A 23,346-nucleotide genomic window follows, 5' to 3' on the forward strand; every position below is an offset into this window, starting at 1 on the left:
TGAGGTCTTCAGCTTCCTCTCAAAAATCAGAGTTGGAAATTTCACCCTATTTGCAAGATAACGAATCATCTGGCACAGTTTCACGGGTGCAGGCAGAAGACTAAGCCTCTGGTCAGACATAGGGCCGTTTCTCACTCTTGAGTTGTAGTCCCCACAAAGTGGCCCCAGGAGGGCCAGGTCACTCTGCCCAGGCCTTCTGGAAGGGAACCTAGACAGAGCAAACAGGAACCTTTGATAACTGCCAACAGTCCTGGCTGACATGTGCCCACTGGGGCTATTTCCTTAAATGGTAACAGGCAGGAGACTCGCCTGCCATTTGCTCCAGAGGGAGATACTACTGTGTCTGTCTCCCAAAGGGGCCATTTGCCAAGCTGAGAGTGTAGAATGAAGGCAATAGGTGTTGCTGTCTGTAGTCCACTTAGAAGAAGACCAGTGGAGAATCCGCTCCCAGCACTCCATGAAGACAGCTTCTCCCCAAGCCCATGCCACAGAGCCTGGCAGGAGTGAAGTCCTTGATTCATTCAGTGTGACTCTGCTGGGCTAGGATCATGGGGATTGAACCTAAGGATGCTTTGCCACTGAGCTACATCCCCAGTTCTTCTTAGTTTTTATTTTGAGACAGGGTCTCAATTAGATTCTTAGAGCTTCATTAAGTTGCTTAGACTTGCCTCAAACTTGGGATCCTTCTGCCTCAGCCTCCTGAGTTCCTGGGATTACAAGCACGTGCTGCTTTTCCTTGAAGATTAGAATTCATGCATCAGTGAATCCAAAGCTATCTATATTTTTTCTCCATTTATAATAAATGCTTTTGATTCTAAGCATGTATATTGTTCATAGGTCTTTTCCTTTTCAATGCAGCCTGCATGTGGAGCTTTGAATGGAGAGGCACCTTCAGTGTAGTGTCTGGGGACTGCTAGTGTGCAAGGTGCTGTAGCACCGGGTTCCCTGCTGTCTCTTGCTGGTGCGCCGGGTGCTGTAGCACCGTGGTCCCTGCTGCCTCCTGCTAATGTGCAAGGTGCTGTAGCACTGTGCCCTCTGCTGCGTCCTGCTCAGTGCTTGGCAGCCCCGGAGCAGAACACAGGATGCAGCCCTACTGAGCTCTGAACAGTGGAAAGAGGAGGGCTCTTTGCGTTGGGCCCTAGGACTGGAGGGACAGTGCAGCAGCAGGGTGTCTTACATCCCCCACCAACAAGAAGGTGGCATCCCCGACCTAGCAATGGAGGCCTCGCAAGGCTCATTTCTTTCCTGGCTGGTGCAGTTCCTCTGAGGTCCATATTATCACAGTCACTGGGCCTCAAATCCTCGGCTGTCTGGGGTGCTTCCTTTGTCCCCTCCTGCCCGGGGAGTGACACCAACGACACTCTGTGCCTTCCCTTCTCCTCCCTGGCCTTGGAGTCTGGCTGCGATGGCCTCTCTTCCACAGCCTTCCTGGGGCTCCACCACTTTTACTTTTGCTGAAATCAAGACTGTCCTGTGCGGAGCTTCTGGGTGCATCTTTCTGCCTATGCCTGGATAGCTTGATCTCTTGATTCCAGGCCTGAGCTGACTTTTCAGGTGGCCCACTCCCTGCACTGAGGGGGTTTGTGTGTTCTTACTGCTCAGTGCTGTAAGCTTTTGTCCCTCCCATTAAACAGTGTTCTTCTTGGGGTCTTCTGTGTCCCACGAGCATGCTGCTCCCCTGTAAACTCTTTAGAACGTGTTCAGATTCTGTCCCTTCAGTCCACAGGAAATGATCTCTGAGTGCATCCCTTTTCCCATCCTCCCTTGTTCCCAGTGGGACCCTCTGGCATCTGAGTGTGGCTCCCATTGCTCAGGAGCTGTCTTGCTGTCCCCAGTGCTGTGTGGCTTTCTCCTTACGTTATCTGGGGCGATTCTGTGGCTTTGTATGTGGGGGTGCCAGTGGCCCTCCTGTGGTGTTACCCATTACTCAGAGGTAATGGGTCAGAGGCGTACTTCAGGGGGTTTAAAGAGCCCAGGCAGGACCCGAATATCACAGTGTACAGACTGTAGAATGTTACATCGTGCAGAGATCAGCAGGGGTACCGTGGTCACGGAACTCGCGGCTTTCCCTTAAAGGGAGGACGATGCCTTGGTGTTCTCTTTCTCTTCTCTTTCTCCATGGTTTTGCTCTAGTGACCTCTGGCTTTTGCTTGTCACAGTCAATGCTCCGGGGGAGAGGAGGCTGCTACAAACACACTTTCTATGGCATCGAGAGCCACCGCTGCATGGAGGCCACCCCGAGTCTGGCGTGTGCAAACAAGTGTGTCTTCTGTTGGCGGTAAGTGGATGTGCAGCTGGGGGCCGCGCCGCCCCGAGCGGCCTTCCTGCCCAGAATCGAGGGCCTGCGTGTGGGCTGCTCTTCTCTTGAGCAGGGTAATGGGAGGTCGTCAGCTGCTTCGTTGTCAGCAGAAGTAGGTTTTAGTGTACAGATCTGCTGCACTACAGCTTTGTTAATACTTCTAATACTCATTAATACTAATGAGCTCATCAATATTCAGTGCTTTATATGTCTTTAATTATAATTCTTTACCTACATTTCATAGATTTCTATTGGTAATATGTTAATTATTATTCAGTTAGAATATTTACTCATTTCCAGGTGAATTCTGTGTAACTCAGTGGGTCAAAATAAGTTATTATTAAATAAGTGTTACCTGTAATTAGGTTTTAGGAGGTTATGTTTTTGTTATTCACTGTACACCCAATTGTTTCATTGTTGCGGAACGTGTTCTCTGTCATACAGAATTACTTGAAATTTATTGAGAAGTACTGTGTGCCTCGTTACGTGGTTGATTTTTAAAACTATAACTGTACATGAAAAGTCTAAAACCTGTGTGTCTGATTAACTACATGGAGTTCTTTTGGTTTTTGGTACGTGCTAGGTCTTTCTTTTTGCTTCCTTTGTATAACTTCAACCTTATATTTCAGGCATGTTGTTCATAAACGAGTGTTTGGATCGATTTTCTTAAACTCAACATTATTGCGGTCTGATTGACAGATGACAAAATGTTCCTATTTACTTAAACCTAGTTTGGCGAGTTTTGGTCAATGTGCGCCTGTGGGACTGCAGCCATGTTCCATGGAACGTGTTCTTCACCCTAAAGCAGCTTCTCTCACCTTGCCTGAGCCCCAGTCAAACTGATTTACTTCCTGACAATACGTATTATTTTTCTTGCATAAAAACGGAATTGTCTGCGTTTATGTGTGTAGTTTTCTTTGCTCAGTAAAATGGTCTGAGCACCATCCACGTTGAGTGTCCACATTGAGTGTTGATAGCTCGTCCCTTTTGTTGCCAGATAGTCTGCTGCATGGTCATGCTTCAGTTTCTAATCTGCTCATCTCTAGGTGAACATTCTGGTTGATTTCTTGACACATCAGGGAAAGAAAAGCACAGGCCAATACCCCTAATGAACAGGGAGTAGAAGTCCCTTGAAAAAATATTAGGAAAATGTATTAAAAATATGTTAATCTGATGTGCACCATGATCAAGTGGGCTTCATATCAGGGGTGCAAGTTGGTTCAGCTTGCCTATCACTTCATACTGTTTCCTTTTTTTTTTTTTTTTTAATTGTTGATAGATCTTTATTTTACTTATCTATTTGTATGTGGTGCTGAGAATCAAACCCAGTGCCTCACCTGTGCCAGGCAAGTGTGCTACCACAGAGCCCCAGCCCCAGCCCCTCCTTTTTTTTATATTTAGTTTTTAGTTGTAGTTGGACACAATACCTCTGTTTTATTTTTATTTATTTTTATGTGGTGCTGAGGATTGAACCCAGGGCCTCACATGTGCTAAGTGAGCGCTCTACTGCTGACTCAGCCCCAGTCCTGCTTCCTTATTGAAGAATAATGTGGCCTGATTTAAAACCCTTGGCTTTCTTTCTGAGTTTGCAAAACTGGCAAAAACCCTGGGATAAGTAACAGATGTTTTTGGGAAATGACATTAGTGTAGCCCAAGGATAGTACACTTTATGTCTTATGGAAGAATGGTTCAAAGTAGGTTTTCCTTTAATTAAATATTTATGTTATAGCCAGAAACAGCAGTGGTCTTTGTGTGGCCAGGTCTATGCATCTATGAATAAGAAAATGAATGGCCATGAAATAATTTCTTTCATGTTAGGAGTCTTTTTTCCCCTTGCCTAAAGGAAAATGAAAATTGTTAGAGATAACCAATAATCTGCCTTTAGAAATACAATCTTTGAATAGATCTTCTGAATAGGTTCAATTAGGAAAAGGACTTATGGTTTTACTAAGGCTGGGGATCATGAAGACAAAAATTTTGTTATTGTTATTGCCTTTTCTCACTTTTAGAATGGGGACTAAAACGAGCAATTTCTCACTGAAATTTAGATTACTAAATGCTGTATTAATTTTCCAAATTCTAATTAGACCTTGCAAAGGAGAATTTGTCATAGCAAACTTATTCCAAGACAAATTTGTTTTAAGTTTATCTTCAAACTGAAATTTTAGAAAGATCAGGAGCCAGGGAATGCAAATTATTCATATATAATCTCTTTCACAATTTTTTTTTTGTGTGCTGGGCACCACAGCATACACTGTAATCCCGAAACTCTAAAACAATGAGGCAGGATGACAACAAGTACAAAGGCAGTATGGAGAATTAGTGAGACCCTGTTTCAAAAAAAATAAAAAGGGCTGGGGATGTAGCTCAGTAGTAGGGCAACCCTGGTTCAATCCCCAGACCTTGTGCATGCTAGACAAGCCCTTTAGTGTCCTTACATGTAAGAAAGCTTTTTAAAAGTTCTGAATTCCAAGACGAGTATTTTAATGACCTTTTAAAAAATGGCTTTCTATAGATCATATTAGATGTTCCCTGTGCTTTATGAAATTTCCTTTGCCTTAACTACTATAGTAATACTACCATATCAATCTGTTTTAACTGGAACCAAATATGTAACATGTGTAACCAAAGGTAAAATCTGCATTCAACTTTAGGGAAAAGGCCATGAAAATACAAATAAATGCTAACATTCAAATAAATAAATAAATAAATAAATAAATAAATAAATAAATAAAACCCTTGGCTTTCAAACCCTCTATTGAGTTTCTGTTTCAGTTATTGCAGTTTGGTCTTCCTGGCTCCGCACCTCTGCTGGCCTCCATTTTGTCTGTGTATCTTTCACCGATGTCCTGCCTTTGTTGAGGCGTTGCTCTCCGGTTTCTCCCGCTCGCCCCATGGGCTCCGCCAGCTCCCTGCGTGTGTTGGAGGTAGTGGGATAAGGCCTGCTCTGGTGGACCTGCCATCGTCCTCAGGGAAAGCCTGGTCTGAGTCTCTGTGAGCCTGCCTGTGTTCCTCGTTTCTCTTCATGCTTTGAAAGCTGCAGAGTTTGGTTAGTATAATGTGTTAATTCTGGAAATAAGATTCTTTTTTTTAATGACAATTTTTTTTAGTTGTAGGATTCTTGCTTTTTATTAAAATATTTTTTCAGTTACACTTGGACACAATATCTTTATTGTATTTATTTATTCTTATGTGGTGCTGAGGATCTAATCCAGCGCTTTGCACATGCTAGTCGAGCGCTCTACTGCTGAGCCACAACCCAGCCCCTAGAAATCGGATTCTTCCTACTCCTCAGGATTAGTTTATTGCTTCCTCTGGATTTTAGTTCTTTCTTGTTTAGTGAGTTGTCTAAACAAAAGAATCTATGCTTGATTCACTTACTCTGGAAAACTCTTGTGTTTAATGAAAAATTAAATAAGCATTTCCTATATAAAAGAGTCTCTTCCTTGTTATGTATTGTCTCTGAAGCCTGTCTGTTAAACTTAGTGGTCAGCTAATATTTTGACAGAGATTTTTCTTAAACTTGTGGGGCTAAAGGGCCTGGGGAAAAACAACCTCTCCATGTCCTCTTGTAGATTGACCCTGTTGGGACACTCTTTTCAAGGTTGGACAGTCCATTTAGAGCTGGGCTTCAGTCTTCACTTCGTGTTTATGCTGAGTCAAAAGGTCAAGCACAGGTGACAGTTTAGGTCTTAGTTCTTTTCTTAGCGTGTATCCCATGATGCGTGAGACCTTTTAAGTTTCTGGGCTTCAGTGAGCACTCTTCAGTGTCCTATCTCTCTCCTTGTTTCCTCTCCAGCCATTGGACTGTCTGTTGCCTTCCTCAGCTATGACCCTCTGACCTGGTCAGGACCCGGTTGTGCATGTACCTGTCACAACCCATGGAGAGGCAGGTAGAAAGAGGGAATTGTATAATGCATTTCCTCACACACTTATCATAGACAATCATGTTCCATTTACCTCCTTTAATCCTGTTTTGATACAAATGTTGACCACCATATTGCTTATCTGTATACTTCAGTTGACAGATGAAGTAAAACGTAAAAATAAGGCCTTTGAAAAAGAATATAGCAGCAAAGCTATCATCTCATATTAAGTTCTTTTGCATGTTTTTCCTTTTCTGTTTGTCTAGGGATATGTTGAAAAGCAAAAGTGTTTTGTTGGGCATCCTGTTAAATCGGTGGTTTCTCCACTGGGGACAGAATTGCTGTATTTCATCACAAAGGGAGACTTGGGACATTTAACAACGCCTGAGACATTTTGATTGTTGAAACTGATGAGGGTGCTCTTCACATCAGTGGGTGGCAGCCAGGAGTGCTGCTAAACACCTGTAACACACAGGACAGCTCCCCATAGCAGGGAATGGCCTGCATGATGCCCGCTGGGCTGCAATTGAGACCCTTCTGGGCACAGTGGTCCACACCTGGGACAGTGCAGCACTGAAATAAATGGAGATACGACATGTTTCCCTTAGGGGCAGAGTGTGTGCTTATAAATGTGGGGTGGGGACTTTCAAGACAAAAGCCTGCTGGCTCTGGATCACTGGGCTGTAATATTTGGATTGTATTATTCTTAGATGGTGAGAGAAATGATCAAATGCTTTGTGCTCTAGTTCTCACTGTTTTTCCATTTTACAGTAAATGTAATTCCTGATCTCTTTAAGATTGTTGACATAGTGTTTTTTTAGGTCAGAATTAAAAAAAAAAGGGCTGGGGTTGTGGCTCAATGGCAGGGCACTTGCCTACCAAGTGTGAGGCACTGGGTTTGATCCTCAGCACCTCAAATAAATAAATACATACATACATAACATACATACATACATACATCAACAACTAAAAAATATTAAAAAAAAGAATTCAAAAAAAGAAAGAGCACAAGGATTATACCTCTTACCTTTGTTGCCTGTTTATAGCTAGTAAATAATGCAGTCCTTTGGTTTCCTGAACAATAAATTTACTCAGATTTTTGAAAAGCACACAATATGTTTAACAGTGTTACGTATCAATGATATTTTAGAAAGATTTGAGTAAATAGAGATATTTTATTTATGATGACTTCTGGTAAAGAAATGCTAATATATTAACTTTTCAAATTAGAATTCACCCTGTTTCAATGAAGAATATAGCCTGGTTTAGGTGCACGCTTGTAACCTTAGTGACATGGGAGCTAAGGCAAGAGAATTGCATGTTTGAGGCCAGCCCCAGCAACTTAGTGAGGCTCTCAGCAAGACAGTGTCTTCAAAGTAAAAATTAAAAAGGGCTGGGTGTGTAGCTCAATGGTAGAGTGCCACTGGCTTAAATCCCAGCAAATACTTCACTTCCTGCAAAAAAGACTTTTTTCAATTAAAAAAAAAAGTAACAAAAATATGAGAAAAGGCTCAGTAAAAGTTGATTTAAATGCTTACATAACTGTTTTGTTTTTCTTTTAGCCCATTCTTAAAATAGCCTCAGAGCCTCAGTTCCCTAACTGTACAATAAAACAACACTACCTTTATTATAGGTTTGCTACAAATATTAATTGCTTTAAGGGAGATTGCATATGTGAAAGTGTTTTTAAACTATAGGGATGTACACAGATGTGAGTTTTTAAAAATGAATTTCTAATTTTATTCTGATAATATGTGAAGTGACCATGGATAGGTAAAATATTATTCAGAGGGATTTATTTCTTGAAACACAAACATACCCCAAATTCTCCGTTGTGTTTTATCTTATTTCTGTTTAAGTGAAAATTTTATTCTTTGAAATTTCAAATTAAGAGCTTTATTTGTCTTAAGCAAATATCCCATTTAAAAAAAATGGGCAAAGGATTTGAATAATTTTTCAAAAGTGGTATAAACTGCGCTGGGAGAACATGAAAAGAAATTCATACTATTTAAAAGAAATAGCCCAAGTGTCCATTAACTGAGGAATGGATAAATTAAAGGTGGAATAATCATATGAAGGGATACTGTTGGCAGCAAAAGGAAACTGAGCAGTGATGTGCGCTATGTGTTCAGGTGCAGGCGCAGGCGCAGGTGCCGGAGCCCAAAATGGGTAGGCGGGCGGGTCTGTGGGCATAGGATGGGGTCCCGCAGTTGCCTGGGTGCAGGCTGGGTGGGGGCTGCCTAGGGATGAGGAGTTTGAGGGTGATCTGGCGATGGATGCACAACTCTCCAAATACTCGGAAAGCCACGCACTGTGTCCAGGTGGGGGTTCTGTGGTGTGAGTCTCTCAGTGACACTGTTCAAGTGAGTGACGTTTGTCTTCAGTGGGAGTAGAACCAGTTTTAAAATGAATTTTGAAAGGTCACCATGCATATGATAAAAAATTCAAAGCAGACAAGAAGTTACACAGTGAGAAGGAATCTCCCTTCCAGCTCTGTGCTGCAGCGCCCAGGCGCTCAGAGGCGCTGGTGCTGTGCGCAGACACTGTGGCGTGTGCCCTCGTCAGTATGTGCACGAGCACCCTCTGGGCCTCCCAGTCAACTTTTCTTGCCCATTCTTAATATCGATCTTCTCATATCAAAGTGCCTCAAGATCTACTGAGAGTGGGACTTTTAACCCTCTAAACTAAATCACTGTTTAGAAATCAGGAGGAGCTGGGGACACAGCTCAGTTGGTAGGTGCCAAAAAAAAAAAAAAAAAAAGCAGGAGCAGAGAAAGATGTGCAGTTGGTTTTTTGTTTCTAAGATGGTTAATAAGGTGCATTCATTCCGTCCACAAATGTTTCCCTATTCTTTATATTTAGTAGGATCACAATGAAATTTTGCTTCAGAGTAGTGCTATAATTTTGATAAAAATTCTTACTTGAACTAAGTTTTTTCTGACATCTGTCTGATGGTTTTTCCCTTTGCTGAGAGTGTAGTCTGCTGTGGAGCAGTGCTTCAGCCTTACTGAACCCTGTGCTGCCACAGTATGCAGACGACACAGGCCCTTCCCAAGCAGGTTGCCTGAGTGCAGTTTGTAGTTTCCTTCAAGGTGAGTGAACTTAAGTTACCTTTCTTCACAGCTTAGTGATGAGCTCTCTGTTCTTGTGGAGGCTTGGTGACAACCAAGTAACAAGCCCAAGCCACAGGCCCAGGCCCAGCAGCTGATGTGGAAAGGCAGCCAAGTGCAACCGAGAATGGTGGGCTCTTTACTTAAAAATCAGGTTTTTAAAATTGAAATTGCAGAGGAGGGGAGGTGAGTATTGATGCTACAAAGACCAAAGTTAGAAAGGACTGTTATGAATATTGGGAAATTTTGGGAAAGCAGGCAAATCTTTAGTCAGTTTTGATTGTCAAAGTGATTCAAGAAGAGAGTCAGACTGAGTAGTCCAATGATTATCACAGTAATAAAGTCAGTACTTACAAATCTCATCTGAAAGAAACCAGGCCTGCATATTTATTTATTTATTTGGTGTGTTGGAGGTGGGGGAACTCAGGGGCACTCAACTGCTGAGCCACATACCCAGCCCTATTTTGTATTTTATTTAGAGACAGGGTCTCTCTGAGTTGCTTATTAGCACCTCGCATTTGCTGAGGCTGGCTTTGAACTTGTGATCCTCCAGTCTCAGCCTCCCGAGCGGCTGGAATTACAGGTGTGTGCCACCACGCCCGACCAGGTCTACATGGTTTTATAATAAGTTCCAGCTAACATTCAAAGGAAAATAGCTCTCTAGTGAGTGCAGAAAGAGGGAGCCCTTCTGAGCTAATTTTAGGAAGCTAATGTAACCTTGATATGGGTTCAGTCTCCCCTGCAATGTTTGCAGTCAGAGTTATTCAGGTTTTGGGTTTCCTTGGATTTTAGAAAATTTTTGTACGCACAATGAGATATCTTGGGGATGGTTCCCAAGTCTAAACACAGAATTCATCTGTATTTCACATATACCTTACACACACAGACTGAGTGTACCCTTATGCAGTACTTGTAATAACTTTGTAAACCAAGGCTGTGTTTTGAAAGTCTCCACTTGACAGTGGGGATGCACCTCAGTGATAGAGAGCTTGTTTTCCATGCATAAGGACCTGGGTTCAATCCTCAGCACTGAAAGAAATTGCACTTGTTGAGGTCACAGTGATGCTCACAGTTTTGGATTTTGGAATGTTTTGAATTTCATATTTTCTTTTTTTTTTTTTTTAAAGAGAGAGAGAGAGAGAGAGAGAATTTTTTTAGTATTTATTTTTTAGTATTCGGCAGACACAACATCTTTGTTTGTATGTGGTGCTGAAGATCGAACCTGGGCCGCACGCATGCCAGGCGAACGCGCTACGGCTTGAGCCACATCTCCAGCCCTCATATTTTCAAATAAGGGACACCTAACCTGTTCTAATCCAGAGAGGAAAAGTATGAGAAATAAGGTTTGCAGGGCAATGTGATCATAACTGTTGGGGGAAAGTCCTGAAGAACAGACCAAGATGGGGAGCTCAGCACTGAGGAGGAACATCAGGAAACCAGGACCAAAATAGGGTTATTTATGCAAATACAGTTTTGAATTGCCATTGTAGCTGGCTGTGTAATCCATTCTGATCAATTTGCATTAAAAAACTTCTTTTAGTTGTAGATGGACACAATACCCTTTTTTTTTTTTTTTTTAATATGGTGCTGAGGATCAAACCCAGTTGGCACCCAGTGTGCCAGTCCTCTTCCTACAATGTGCTGTGCACAGAGTGGGTGCAGAACAGCCAGCACCTTGACCAGGTTTGGTGTTTAGTAATTCTCCAGGAGGATAATATGAAGGCAGCTGTTCCCAGAACTTCAGCATCCCTCCACTTTGGTGAGCATCTTTCAGACCACACATGTGCGAGGCAAACGCTCTGCCACTGAGCCACAACCCCAGCCCATGTGTTTGCATTTTTTTAAAGTCTTCTTTTTTTAGTCGTTGATGGACATTTATTTATTTAGTTATATGTGGTGCTGAGAATTGAACCCAGTGCCTCACACTTGCCTGGCAAGTGCTCTGCCACTGAGCTACAGATCCAGCCCCAGTGTTTGCCTTTTTTGATTAAAATATTTGGACATAGATTCTGTCAATTTATACTTCAGTAAGTGATTGTAAAAACTTTTTTTCCTAATGTTTGCAACATTGTTTTTTGTTTTTGTTTAGTGGTGCTGTGGCTGGGAACCCAGGGTCTCACACATGCTAGGCAAGTGTCCTACCACAGAGCTACATTTAGTACCAGTGTCTGTTTCCTTACATAGAAAAAAAAGTCTCCCATGTCAGGTTGAATAGCTAGTACAGTGGTTTCCTTATACACCTTTCCCACCTTCTGCTCCCGTTAGCATCTAACATTGCCCCAGAACAGTTATCCAGGTCCAGAAGGTACCAGAAGGAATGCTGATACGCCCCATCAGCTCATCTGGAGGCCCCTGAGATGTCACCAAGCTCCCGACACTGCCTTTCTCTTCTGGGCTGCATGCAGGGCCCCACTTTGTGTGGTTGCCCAGTGTCTTTCGTCTCTCCTGGTTGTTCTTGACATTTTTTTTTTTTTTTTTTTTTTGGGAGGAGGAAAACTTTATTTGGTGCTTATGGTTTCAGAAGTCTCAATCCATAGGCAGTCAGCTTCATTGCTCTGAGCCCTAGAGGAGTCCCAAGTGTGTGGTGGAAGAAAGCAGGTTGGGACATGACATCAGGAAGTAGAGAAAGAGAGAGCTCTCAGCTCAGTAAGGACAAAATATACATCCCAAAGGCACATCCCCAGGCATCCAACTCCCCCAGCTGCACCCAAGTTGCCTAACAGTTACAACCAAATTAATCCCTAACAGGGCATTAATGCTCTGATTAGATTAAATTTCTTATAACTCAATCATTTGTCTCTGAACTTTCTTGCACTGAGCCTTTGGGAGACACCTAATACCTAGCATAACATTCTACCCACTGGCCTCCAAAAACTCATACTCATCTCACAATGCTAAATATATTTAGTTCATTTCCAAGAGAACCCATAGTCTCAACAGTTCCAGGATTGACCAAAAGTCCAAATCTGAAGTCATCTCTGAAACTTAAGGCAAACTCTCAGCATGAGCCCCTGTAAAAATCAAATCTAGTTACATATATCCCATATATAAAGGCACAAAGAAATGTTTCCATGTGAAGAAATAGGGGCATAGGAAGAAGGAATGGGACCAAAGTAAGACTAAAATCCAACTGAGCAAACAAGTCCTGTAGTTCCATGTCCAATATCTGGAACACTTGGAATTACGTATGATGTTCTCCCCAAAGAGCTTGTAGGTCTGCCCCTGTGGCATTGCTGGTTGCAACCCACATGGCCTCTGTCTTGGCTCAATTTCTGCAGCTTTCCTCAACAGCATTCATGGTACTGGCATCTCTTAATCTTGAGGGTCTCCACTGCAACTTTAACTTTGTCCTCACATCTCCATGCATCACCCTGTCAGGGGCAGCCCACAGAGACTGATCCTGCTGTACTTTGCCTGGCTTCCCAGGCCTTCCTTTGAAATCTCACTGGTAGCTTCCATGACCCCCCAACTCCAGCATCCTGTATTTCTGTAGAATCAGCACAATATGCTTGATGCCAGATTCTTCCACCATTTCTAGCAGTAGCCAAACCTCCAGGAACCACAACTGCAGCAGCCTCTTGAGTACCTGGGTGGCTCAGCATTGTTCTTGACACTTTTGAGAAAAACCTGTGAGGTCTTTTGGAGAAGGTCCCTCCTTTTGTGTCTGGTGTTTGTCATGATTAGACTGGCATAATGGGTCTTGTGGGTGTGCTCTATTCCTCCTTGGCCGATACCAGAAGGGACATGTTATCAATTTATTGTTTATTACTGTTAATGTACAAGAAATAGATGGGAGTATTGTTTTGTTATTGTTTTGCCTGTGAGTATCCAGTTGTTTCACCACAGTTTATCGCATAGACTATCCTTTTTCCGTGGAATTTCCTTTGCACCTTGTCGGAGCCTCATGGCAGTAAATCTGCATTTGGTTTCTCACTCTGCTCTGTGGGTCTGTGTCTCTCCTTTGGCCAACGCCATGATGTGGAGAGCACTGCAGATTCAGAAGTTGTCTTGACGATGCGCACTGTGAATCACATCTTGCTTTTCCATTTCCACGACTGTTGTAGCCATTCTGGCTTAATAGGGACTCTTAGATCACCTTACTTGTCATGGCTTCTCGGACTCGCAGTGGGCTGCGCAGGTCTGCGAGTCTGCCCAGCATCGGGTCTCCCGCGAGTGTGGCGAGTCTCTGCCTTCACCTGGGGCTTTGGCGATCCACAGTTTCCAGCATATAAGCCACAGACGTTCTTTTGGATTCATACGTACTTATAAATTTTCCTGCTATTTTAAATTGTACTTTTAGTTTCAAATTATAGTTTTTCGTTGTTGATATATAACTGTAATTGATTTTGTGTATTTTAGGCTCCCTTTTAAATTCTCTTTTTTTTAATAGATTTTTAAAAAAATTTTCAGTGTAGACAGTCATCTGTGAAGAGAGACATTCTATTTCTCCCTTTTTTCTTGCCCAGTTTCACTGACCAGACCTACATGCTGGGCTGGGGATGTGGCTCAAGCGGTAGCGCGCTCGCCTGGCATGCGTGCGGCCCGGGTTCGATTCTCAGCACCACATACAAACAAAGATGTTGTGTCCACCAATAACTAAAAAATAAATATTAAAAAAAAAAAAACAGACCTACATGCTGAGTAGGAGTGGCGAGAGAGGACACTCTGCTGTTCTCTGATCTAATGAGTAAACTTTCATTCTTTTACATTAAGTTTGATGTTAGCTGTAGATTTTTGGTTGATCCCCTGTGTGGGAAATCCCCCTTTATTCCTAGATTGCTTAGGGTTTTGGGCCAGGAAGGGGTATTGAGGTTTGTTAAACACTTCCCTACCTTGAGATGCATGTTCTTTCTCTTTTAATTCTGTTAATATGGTGAGATATGGTGATTGGGTTTTAAATGTTGAACCAGCCTTGTGTTCTTGCATAAGCATTGTGGTTTTAGTGTGTTTTAATTTTTATATGTGGCTGGATTCTGATGGCCAGTGGATGGTGGATTTCTGTCACTGTTTGTGGAGGTGTTGGTTTGCAGTTTTCTTTCCCTGCAGTGGCAGTGTGTGTGCTGAGAGGGGCTGGATATGGGTGGTGGTCTCGGTGCTGAGCTGATGGGCCTGTCTAGTTGGCACCCAGTGTGCCAGTTCTCTTCTTACAGCGTGCACAGAGTGGGTGCAGAACAGCCAGCACCTTGACCAGGTTTGGTGTTTAGTAATTCTCCAGGAGGATAATATGAAGGCAGCTGTTCCCAGAACTTCAGCATCCCTCCGCTTTGGTGAGCATCTTTCAGACCACACTCTGGGAAATGGAATGGACACACAGCATGGCCTCGAGGAGATTGGTGATTTGGCCAGACACTCCCAGACTTGCCTGATGAGACAGAGTAACGTAAGAGAACAGATCCTTGTGAACAGAGCTGGCTTTACACACAAATGTGAGAAAAGGAGAACTGTAGAAGTACGTGGTTCTCATCTGAGCAAACTGATGTGGGATTCTGATGATTCTGTTCATTCTGATGATTGTCCAAAGTGTGGGGCTGGGCCTGTCGCTGTGGTTTTCTCTCACTGATCAGAGTGGAGCAGAACTCTCCTGATCCCGTAGGAAGTCCATCTCTACCCACTTTTGCTCCACAGGGAGCCCAGGAGACAATTCCAGTAGGAGCTCTTGGTTCCTTCCCCAGGCCTGCACCCAGAAGCACCGTCTCAGGCCCTCTCTGTGATTTTCAAGCATGTGTCCAGCTTCCTGCACTCATTTTATGAAGGTCGACTTAGATATGAGAATGTGGTGGTGGCAGGTTACCTGTGTTTGTGCTGGGCACGGTTAGCCTGGTTCAAAGCAGTTTTATTTATACCTGCAGTTGACTCAGCAGCGGGAGCTGGGCAGAGATGGGAATGGTTTCTCTGTCCACCCTGCTGCCAGGTGTCATGACTGGGAGGTGCTGCCATGAACAGCTGGGCTCTTAGGAGGAAGCCATCCCTGGTTTGGGGACTATCTCAGTAGATGCCTGGCCAAGACATTGTCACAGGAACCTTTGATCTTGTTCCTAGGCACCACACCAACCCTGTGGGCACCGAGTGGCGGTGGAAGATGGACCAGCCTGAAATAATCTTGGAGGGCGCTGTGGAAAACCACCTGGACATGATGAAGCAGTTCAGAGGTATTCTGCAGAGGGACAGCAGTACCACTTGGAGCCTGAAGCAGTGTGGTGGGGGGATCGCCTCTTTGGGGTGTTTCGCTCTGCTGGAAACTTCCCATAGGGAAGCAAAAACATTGTAGAAATATTCTATGTATCTTAACCTTTAAAAATTTTAAATTTTATATTCCACTTGATGGAAAAACTGAAAATTCAACCTAAAGGCTAGCAGCTCGATCTGTAAGTTTTGCCTGGGAACATATCATCCTTCCTGAGATGCTTTGCCATTGCTCTGTCCTGGTGGGCACAGCCTTATGAATGGCCTGGGAGTTTTAGGTCATAGGAAAGTTCTTAAGTAATATCAGACAGTACTGGAAAAGCTTTTGTGGTTGAATGCCTTATAAAAAAGGAGGGATCATATCGAAAGTTTTTTTTCACATAATCTATAGTAATACAGCAAAAAATCTGCCACTCAGTTTCTAGAATTTTCTGATTCAATTCTTTTTTTAATTATATTTAAAAGATATTTGAATCTACTAGAGATTCTTGGTCTCAAAATCTATTGTGTATCAGAATCACCTGGAGAGCTTGTAAACACAGGGTGAATTCTGTGAGTCGGAGCTGGAGCCTACCCGAGCACCGCTTTGCAGAGCTGGGGTTTCGAAGAGGTGGCTTCATCAAGCAGTGACTATGAGTGATGAGCTGAGTGTGCTCCCGTGCTCCCCACCACGTGTCTTATCGCCTCTATTCCATTTCTTTCCACATTTGACAGTAAAAAGATTCCAACAGAGGTTGCTCTGATTTCTTCCTGTGGTGTTAACAAAATGATTCCACATCAATAATAGTTCACACAAAGCAGTCAATAAAGTTTTGCCTTGTTCTTTATGAACTAGGGAGAATAGACCTGTACATGTTTGTTTTCATTTACATTTGCAGAGATGCTCATAAGTATTGTAATTTTTCGCCTTGACTTTTAATCTGAATCATTTTTTATGGTGGGGTGGGGATAGATTGCTTTCTGTTATTTGGATAAAACAGGGTCTCTTACCAGACTTTTGCGAAATTAAATGAAAGTGTTGGTAAAGAACAATAAGTCTCAACTGGAATTTGACTACCTTTTCTTAGCCTTTTTGTTACTTTAGTTAATAGTGATTGTTGATCTTCAAATCATATACACAGTATGTTTAAAGGTAGCATCTTGTTTTTTTTCTGGATAGTATATTCAGGGTTCTCTGGAGAAACAGAAGAGCGTGTTTCAAAGAATAGATTGAGAAAGAGATTGACTTGTTTATTGTAAGAAATTGGCTCCTGCAACTGTGGGAGTTCTGAGAGCCCCAAATGTGATCGGCTTGGCTGGCAGGTTGGGGACCTGGGAAGGGGATAGGCAAAAGTCCCAAGGCATTCTGCTGGCAGAATTCTTGCTCAGGGAGGTCCATCTTCACCTGATTAGATCAGGTCTCTCCACTTTATGGAGTGTAATTTGCTTTACTCAAAATCCACCAGTTTTAATCCTATCTAAAAAACATCTTTGCAGAAACATCCAGAATAATGTTTGACTCAGCATTGGGCACTATGGCCCACCTAATTTGACACATAAAATTAATTGTTACAAATAGTAATGTCAGAAGCAGGAAATACCAGGATTTTTTCCTTTTTTTGCTCTACTGAGTGTACTTTTGGTATGTTCTTGAGGAGCTAGCTAAACCCTGGTGGGGACTTATTGCTGGAAGCCCTGAATCTCCTGGACGGTTGTGTCCCAGGCAGTTGCTGCAGGAAGAAGCAGCCCTGGGGAAAGCTGTTCACTTGGGTAGAATTTTCTCAGGGTGTCTCCTTGCTGAGATGCCCTTGGTACAGAATGGCATTCTGAGTTCTGATAGTAATTTTTCTGACAGAAACATTTTTGCAAATGCACTTTAAATGGAAATCAGTAATGAATAAGTCATGGAGTTGACTTTGACATGTTAGTGAGGCGTGTTGGGTGAGTTCACAAGAGCACAGGTTCTGGGTCGTCCGTCAGACCGGCTTGGGGGTTTGTACTGTGCAGAAGGTTCCAGAGGCGTAGGAAGCCAAGGCAGTTTTTCAGTGAGTGCTGCCTTCCAAAGGGATAACTGGCTGTGGCTTGCAGAGAGCAGGGGCATAGCTGAGGGACTGCTTAGCTGGCTTAAGAGTGCACGAGGTGGCGTCCCGCTGTCACCAGATTTTCTCCTAAGAATGGCTTGCTAGGGTGTCACCTGGGAAAATCTCACAGAAGGTGCTTTCTTTTATTCCTTAATTGATTGACTTTGGAAAGTGTTACCACATCAGCAAAACATTGACTCAACAGTAACTTTGATGGAGAGGTTTTCCAGGAGGGCCTGGGAGACCTCAGCTCTTCATCTTACCACAGCAGTTTCTCTATCCACCAACAGGAGGTGGTGTGGGTGAAGGTGTGGTGGATGTGGGGAACCAGGCACGGCTAGCTCCTCCCGCCTGTGTTTTCATAATGAATGCCAGCTCCCTTCCCCTCCAGTTTGGGGCCCTGGAGGCTGTTTACTGCTTCTTCCCTCATTCTGAGTCAAAATAAGCCACATTGGTTTTTGAAAATCTGGCTTCCTTCTCTAATTGCTGCAGTGAATCTTGCTGTGAAACTACAGTATTAGAAGAGGCAACAACTTGATTGTTGAGGAGTTGACGGGGCACCGGGAGGGGAGAGCAGGGCATGGGGCTATGGGAGGGTGAGGTACCTGCTAGAGCTAACAGCAGAGCCACCAGTGTAGCTGCTGTGACGCGTCACTGCCCACGCTGGCCTTCACCAGTGGTCATCCTCTTTCCCATCAGCCTGGGCCCTGCAGTGAGATCTCCCCTTTCTTCAGCCTCAGGGGATCAGGTGCAGGTAAAACAGGCCACCTCCTTTCTGGCTGCTTAGCTTCAGGCGAGGGTCAAGGGACACACTGCCTCTTCTGAGCCCGGCCCGGCACCCTCCCCTGGCTGCAGGTTGAAATCTGGCTTCTGTTCATGTCCTGGTGGAGGCTCTTCTGGCTTCCTCGCCCTGAGCTCCTTGTGGAGATTGGCCTGGGGAAGAGGCCCGGCCCTGTGACAAGGAGCTGCCCTCTTCCAGGTGCCCTGCAGGACCCGCCTCTGTCTCTCTTCCAACACATGCTTGAATTTCTCCTGTTGAAGCCCCCATGCTGCTGCCCTGTGCCCTTCGTGGCTTAAAAGGAAAAAACAAAAACAAAACAAAACAAAACAAAAAACAGGGCAAATAACCCAGAAGAAACGTGTGTTTCTGGCTTCCTTAGTTGGAATTTAGAGCACATTTTCCCATAGTGAATAGTATTGGAATTTGATTAGATCATATTGTAGCGGTTTATCAGTATTATGGTTTAGGTACATTACAGATTAGTTTGGTGTTTGGGGATTTGTTATGTTCATTAATTTACATATAGTAGCATTGTATCTGTGGGAATACAGATTTTAGACTTAAAAATGCTTAGAAACAGATGTCTTTTGTAAATTGGAAAGTACACTATTTTAAAGGCTTGAAGCCTTTCTTGGCTTGTTATGTTCCAGGTATGTCCACTTTGGCCTCTCTGTAGAGGTCCACTTTTTAGCTTGCTAAGAACGTTCTTTGCCCTGGCATGGAGTCCTTTGTTTTCTAGAGGGGAGGAATACTTGCTTTTTGCCGTGGGTCTGGTTCATTTGTGGTTTTATTTTGGAGGATGGGACCACTGTTGCTGCCCATTGTGTTGAAGTTTCCAACTTGAGCCAAGTGGCCAGCCTTGAGCACATTTTGAAAACATTCTCTGATTTTTTTTTTAATGCTCCCCTTCTGTGCTGCTGTTCTCAGTTCTGAAGGCAATCATCTTTCTTCTCATGACTGTGTTAGCTTTCCATTTATATACATGCACAATTAGCTCTGTATTGATTAAAAGTGGGTCAGAACTTCACTGTGAGTCAGCATTTTTCCAAAATGCTGCTGCCCCTTCTGACTGCCCTTGCGGAGAGCAGCAGCTCAGTACTCATGGAGTAAAACTGCTGTCCACAGCAACCTGGGTCCTGAAAATTCAGAGTTGAAAGGATGCATTTTGTGCCAGATGCTCATCTAGAGTGACCTCGGAGGAAGGGTCTGCTCTGTGGCTTTGACAAGCCTGGTACACAGACGGGAAGGGGGAGGAGTGCACCACCTGCTGGTGCCCCTGAGCATGCCTGTGCAAAGCCTCAGTGCAGGTGTCTGTGTCAGATGTATCTGTGATGTCCAGCCCGAAGGCTCAGGAAGGGTTGAAGAGGACATTTTATTTCTGATTAGCCAGGTTTGAATGCGGGAAGCTGAACCACTGGCTTGCTCGTATGTTGGTCTGTGGGTTGTGTGGTTTGTTAAGAGGAGCCGGGAGCCCTGAGCTCTTGCTCAGGCCTCTTCCTTGAGAGGTGTGACCTGATGACCTGCTGAGAGCCACAGCCTAGTCGGAATGACGCATGGCGGTTTTTTTTTTTTTTTTTTGCCAGAAGAGAGTGGTTGAGAGGTGATGCCAGGGAGCCATTGAGATGATGATGGTTATGTTAAGCTGTGTATTCAATTGTATATTGGACCCCTGCTGCCCGCTACTTTGGTTGGAATCCCCAACCAACACTAGAACTCCAAAGTAGCGGGCAGCAGGGGTCCAATATACAATTGAATATACAGCTTAACATAACCATCATCATCTCAATGGCTCCCTGGCAATTATGGGTGGTGCTTCCTTGTCTCGGATCAGGCTTTGTTTAAAACCATGGTTCACTTGAGTTAAGATCTTAGATCTCCCTGGATGTAACCCCTGCAGCTTGGAGGCTAAGGCAGGAAGATTGCAAGTTCAAAGCCAGCCTCAGCAACTTAGCAAGACCCTGTCTCTAAATAAAATATAAGAAAGGGCCAGGGATGTTGCTCAGTGGGTAAACACCCCGGAGTTCAATTCCTGGTATTAAACAAAAAGATCTTAGATCCTCATAGTCCAAGAAATGATTCATCCAGAAATACTGCTGTGACGTGTGCTTAGAGGGATGGGTGTCCGAGAGGGCACCACCTGTCACCTGGGTTCTGCTGAGGGCAGCCTGCACCTCCTGTGCTGGACTTACACTCGCTCACTTAAGGTGGGTTTTATTTGTGTGTAAAATAGAATTACCTCCTGAAAGCTGAGGCACAGCTGGTCAGTGAAAGTTCCTCCTCTTCACGTTCTTGGCAATGCGGGATGGGAGTGTGGTACTCTGGTCATGATTGTTGTGGATGCCAGTCATTGACGTCACGAATTGGAGGAAAGTGGCAGCAGCAAGTCCCTCATGAGTGCTTCTTGTGTGCCGGGCTCTCAAGATCCCACCCTACTCTTGCTGTATATTTTTTGATTAGTATCAAAAAATGAATTTATTCTCTGAAACCAAAGAATCATTAAGGAAAGGCAGTGTCCTCGGTCAGTGCCTTCCTTGACTTGTTCCTCTCCTCTGTGTCTGTCCTGCAGGAGTACCAGGTGTCAAAGCAGAGCGGTTTGAAGAAGGAATGGAGGTTAAGCACTGTGCACTGTCCCTCGTGGGAGAACCGATAATGTACCCTGAGATCAATAGGTTCTTGCAGCTACTCCACCAGCGCAAAATCTCCAGTTTCCTCGTCACAAACGCACAGTTCCCTGAAGAAATCAGGTGAGTAGTGCAGCCTGTTGTGAAAGCTGTTTGGATCTGTGTGACTGTAGAGTGAAACCCATAGGCTCCAAGACATTGGAAGGGATTGATTTGCTTACTACGTACCCAACTCAAGAACGTGGACCTGGTCCTGCTTGTCAGAACCCATTCCAGAAAAGATGGCATAAGTCAGTGGACATGTGAGCTATGAAGGTGGTTGCTGAAATCCTGGGAGAATTCCTGCAACTGCAAAGCCTGGCAGAGACCTATTGGAGAGTGTTGTCTGTGGGCATACCTTCCTCTGAAGCAGAGCATCCTGCCAGCTTGGGAAGAATGTGTACGCCCAGGAGTTGAGGGTTCGTGAACCGTGGCAACCTCCTGCCTCTGGTCTCTATAACAGAAGATGTGAATACTCTGCTCCTGTGCTTCTGTGGATGCCCCACTGCAGAGGGAAACACTGGAAAGAAAATTGCAGTTGCAGGGACGTGTGCAGATGTTTCTTCTTGCTTTTCGGAGAGCGGCACAGCAAGAGGACTTAGGTGTGCAGGTGGTGTGCGTGGGTCTTAAACAGGTGCAGAGCTCTCTCATACTAGGGATCCGAGCATTGCAGGCTTTGGCTTCCAGAGATTTGGGTCCTTGTGGGTGACCAGTCCCCCAAGGATACCAAAGGTCAGATGTAGTTCGAGGAAAGCTTAAAAGTAGGGCAGTGAGTGTTCCCTACAAGATACTGGATCATGAACCACAGGTTTCTGAAACCACTCTGGAGCCAGCTAGTCCTGAGATGGCCTCCACTTCTGTTTCCATCATCAGTGCTCCTCCGATGTGAGCCAAGGCCCCCACCATGCTGTGCCTAAGAGACCAGGAAGAAAGTGGTTCTCAGTGCTCATTTCTGAGAACTGGAAGGTATTGAGATGCCAGTTGTCTCTGGGGTCTTCATTTCTTTCAGGGAAACGAGGCTGCAGACTGAATCTTGGAAGCTCCATGTGTTCATGGTGCAGCTGCACTCAGCGGGTCAGCGGTCAGTGGTCAGCCCAGGCAGGCAGCTCTAGGCGAGCATCATGCAGCCTTTTCTGGTCTGAGCTCACAGGAGGACGTGGTCATGCTGCCTGGGTGACTGGGTGCCTTACAGGCTGGATATTTGTGTCTTTCTAGAAGAGCCTGGCTGTGTTGGTGGCTTCCCCGCCCTACCTTGGAAGCGTTGCATTGTCCTGGTGGCCTTCTTGAGGTCTTCAACTTTCCCAGGAGGGTTTCAGTACTCCAGGTGCAACTGTGCTGCTCGCTGACAATGACCCTCCCAGGGGCGTTGTCCAGTGACAGTCCTGCAGGGCTTATGGGCAAGAGCTCCATGCCGCCCTCACTAGCTGTGGTCGCAGTGTGGAGGCAGATAGGAGGGAAAGGACGAGCCGCACTGCCCAGTAGCTTTGTCCTTCTGTCACAGCTGAGGCTAACGAAAGCTTGTGCTTGGTGCTAGTAATAGAGCAGGAGTGGCTGGACAGGAGGGAGCCACTCCTGAGCAGCGTCTTCTCAGGCTCACAGAACACGAGTTTCCATGGGGGTCTTTCTTGGGAGTGTCACTGATCTGCTTTAGTGGGTATTGTCACTAATGCTGTCTCTAGCTACCTGATATGACCTTTCCTTCTGCTCCTAAGTATGAGCAGTGCAGTTGTGTGGTCCTGGCCAGCTCCGCTGGTCTCGGTGTGCTCCTGGGTCAGTCAGTGGATCCACTGGGCTGGCCGAGTTAGGATGGCCTTGAGACCACTGGGGTCCACATTCATGAGTTCTGGCAGGCTTCTCTGGACTCCTGGGCAGGGTGCCAGCAAGAGAGAGCGCCTTTCTTGGCGCTGGAATCGCCTGGGATCGCCTGGCCATGCTGTGTGTCCAGCTTCTGGGGATGCTGCAGGCACTTTGTCCTGTCGCTCCCAGCTCTGAGCATTTGCCTGCCATTCTCCTGAGGCCACCCTTGGCATGATCTGTGCTGTCTTCCCCAGGAACCTGGTGTCCTTCATGGGCTGGCTTGCCTTTCAACTTATTCGTTACGCCGTTCTTAATTCCCCAGTTAACTCCGTCATTCTTTCCCATTCTGCTCGACTACTTTGGTCATGGTTTTGGGGTACCTATTCATTCATCTCTTGCTCCCCCCAAGGTGAATGTTTAAGGCTGAGCACTGTGTCTAGTGTCCAGTTTAAGCCACCTCCGAGCGAATGCTCAGTACATGAGCCTATGGAAAGAAGTTGAGTTTAAATTTTTTTTTTGAAGTTTCATACAATTCACAATTATAATTTATTTATTTATGTTTTCTAGTGAAACTTTTTATTTGTTCTAAT

The 23,346-nt window shown here is 44.6% G+C and overlaps 1 protein-coding gene across 3 annotated transcripts in view; it reads left to right on the forward strand.

Annotated features, from left to right (window-relative positions):
* LOC113190847 (S-adenosyl-L-methionine-dependent tRNA 4-demethylwyosine synthase TYW1-like) overlaps positions 1–23,346 on the forward strand; it is a 107,877-nt gene that overhangs the window by 33,929 nt on the left and 50,602 nt on the right. For 2 of the 3 annotated variants that reach the window (XM_077802343.1, XM_077802342.1), the window contains exons 10-12: positions 2,160–2,278; positions 15,315–15,472; positions 20,866–21,043. In XM_077802343.1, the coding sequence (XP_077658469.1) occupies positions 2,160–2,278; positions 15,315–15,472; positions 20,866–21,043 (455 nt within the window). The remainder of the gene's footprint in view (positions 1–2,159; positions 2,279–15,314; positions 15,473–20,865; positions 21,044–23,346) is intronic. The other variant, XM_077802344.1, reaches the window with a different exon arrangement.

This window comes from Urocitellus parryii, chromosome 9, assembly GCF_045843805.1.
Source record: "Urocitellus parryii isolate mUroPar1 chromosome 9, mUroPar1.hap1, whole genome shotgun sequence".
In the NCBI taxonomy this organism is placed as follows: Eukaryota; Metazoa; Chordata; class Mammalia; order Rodentia; family Sciuridae; genus Urocitellus; species Urocitellus parryii.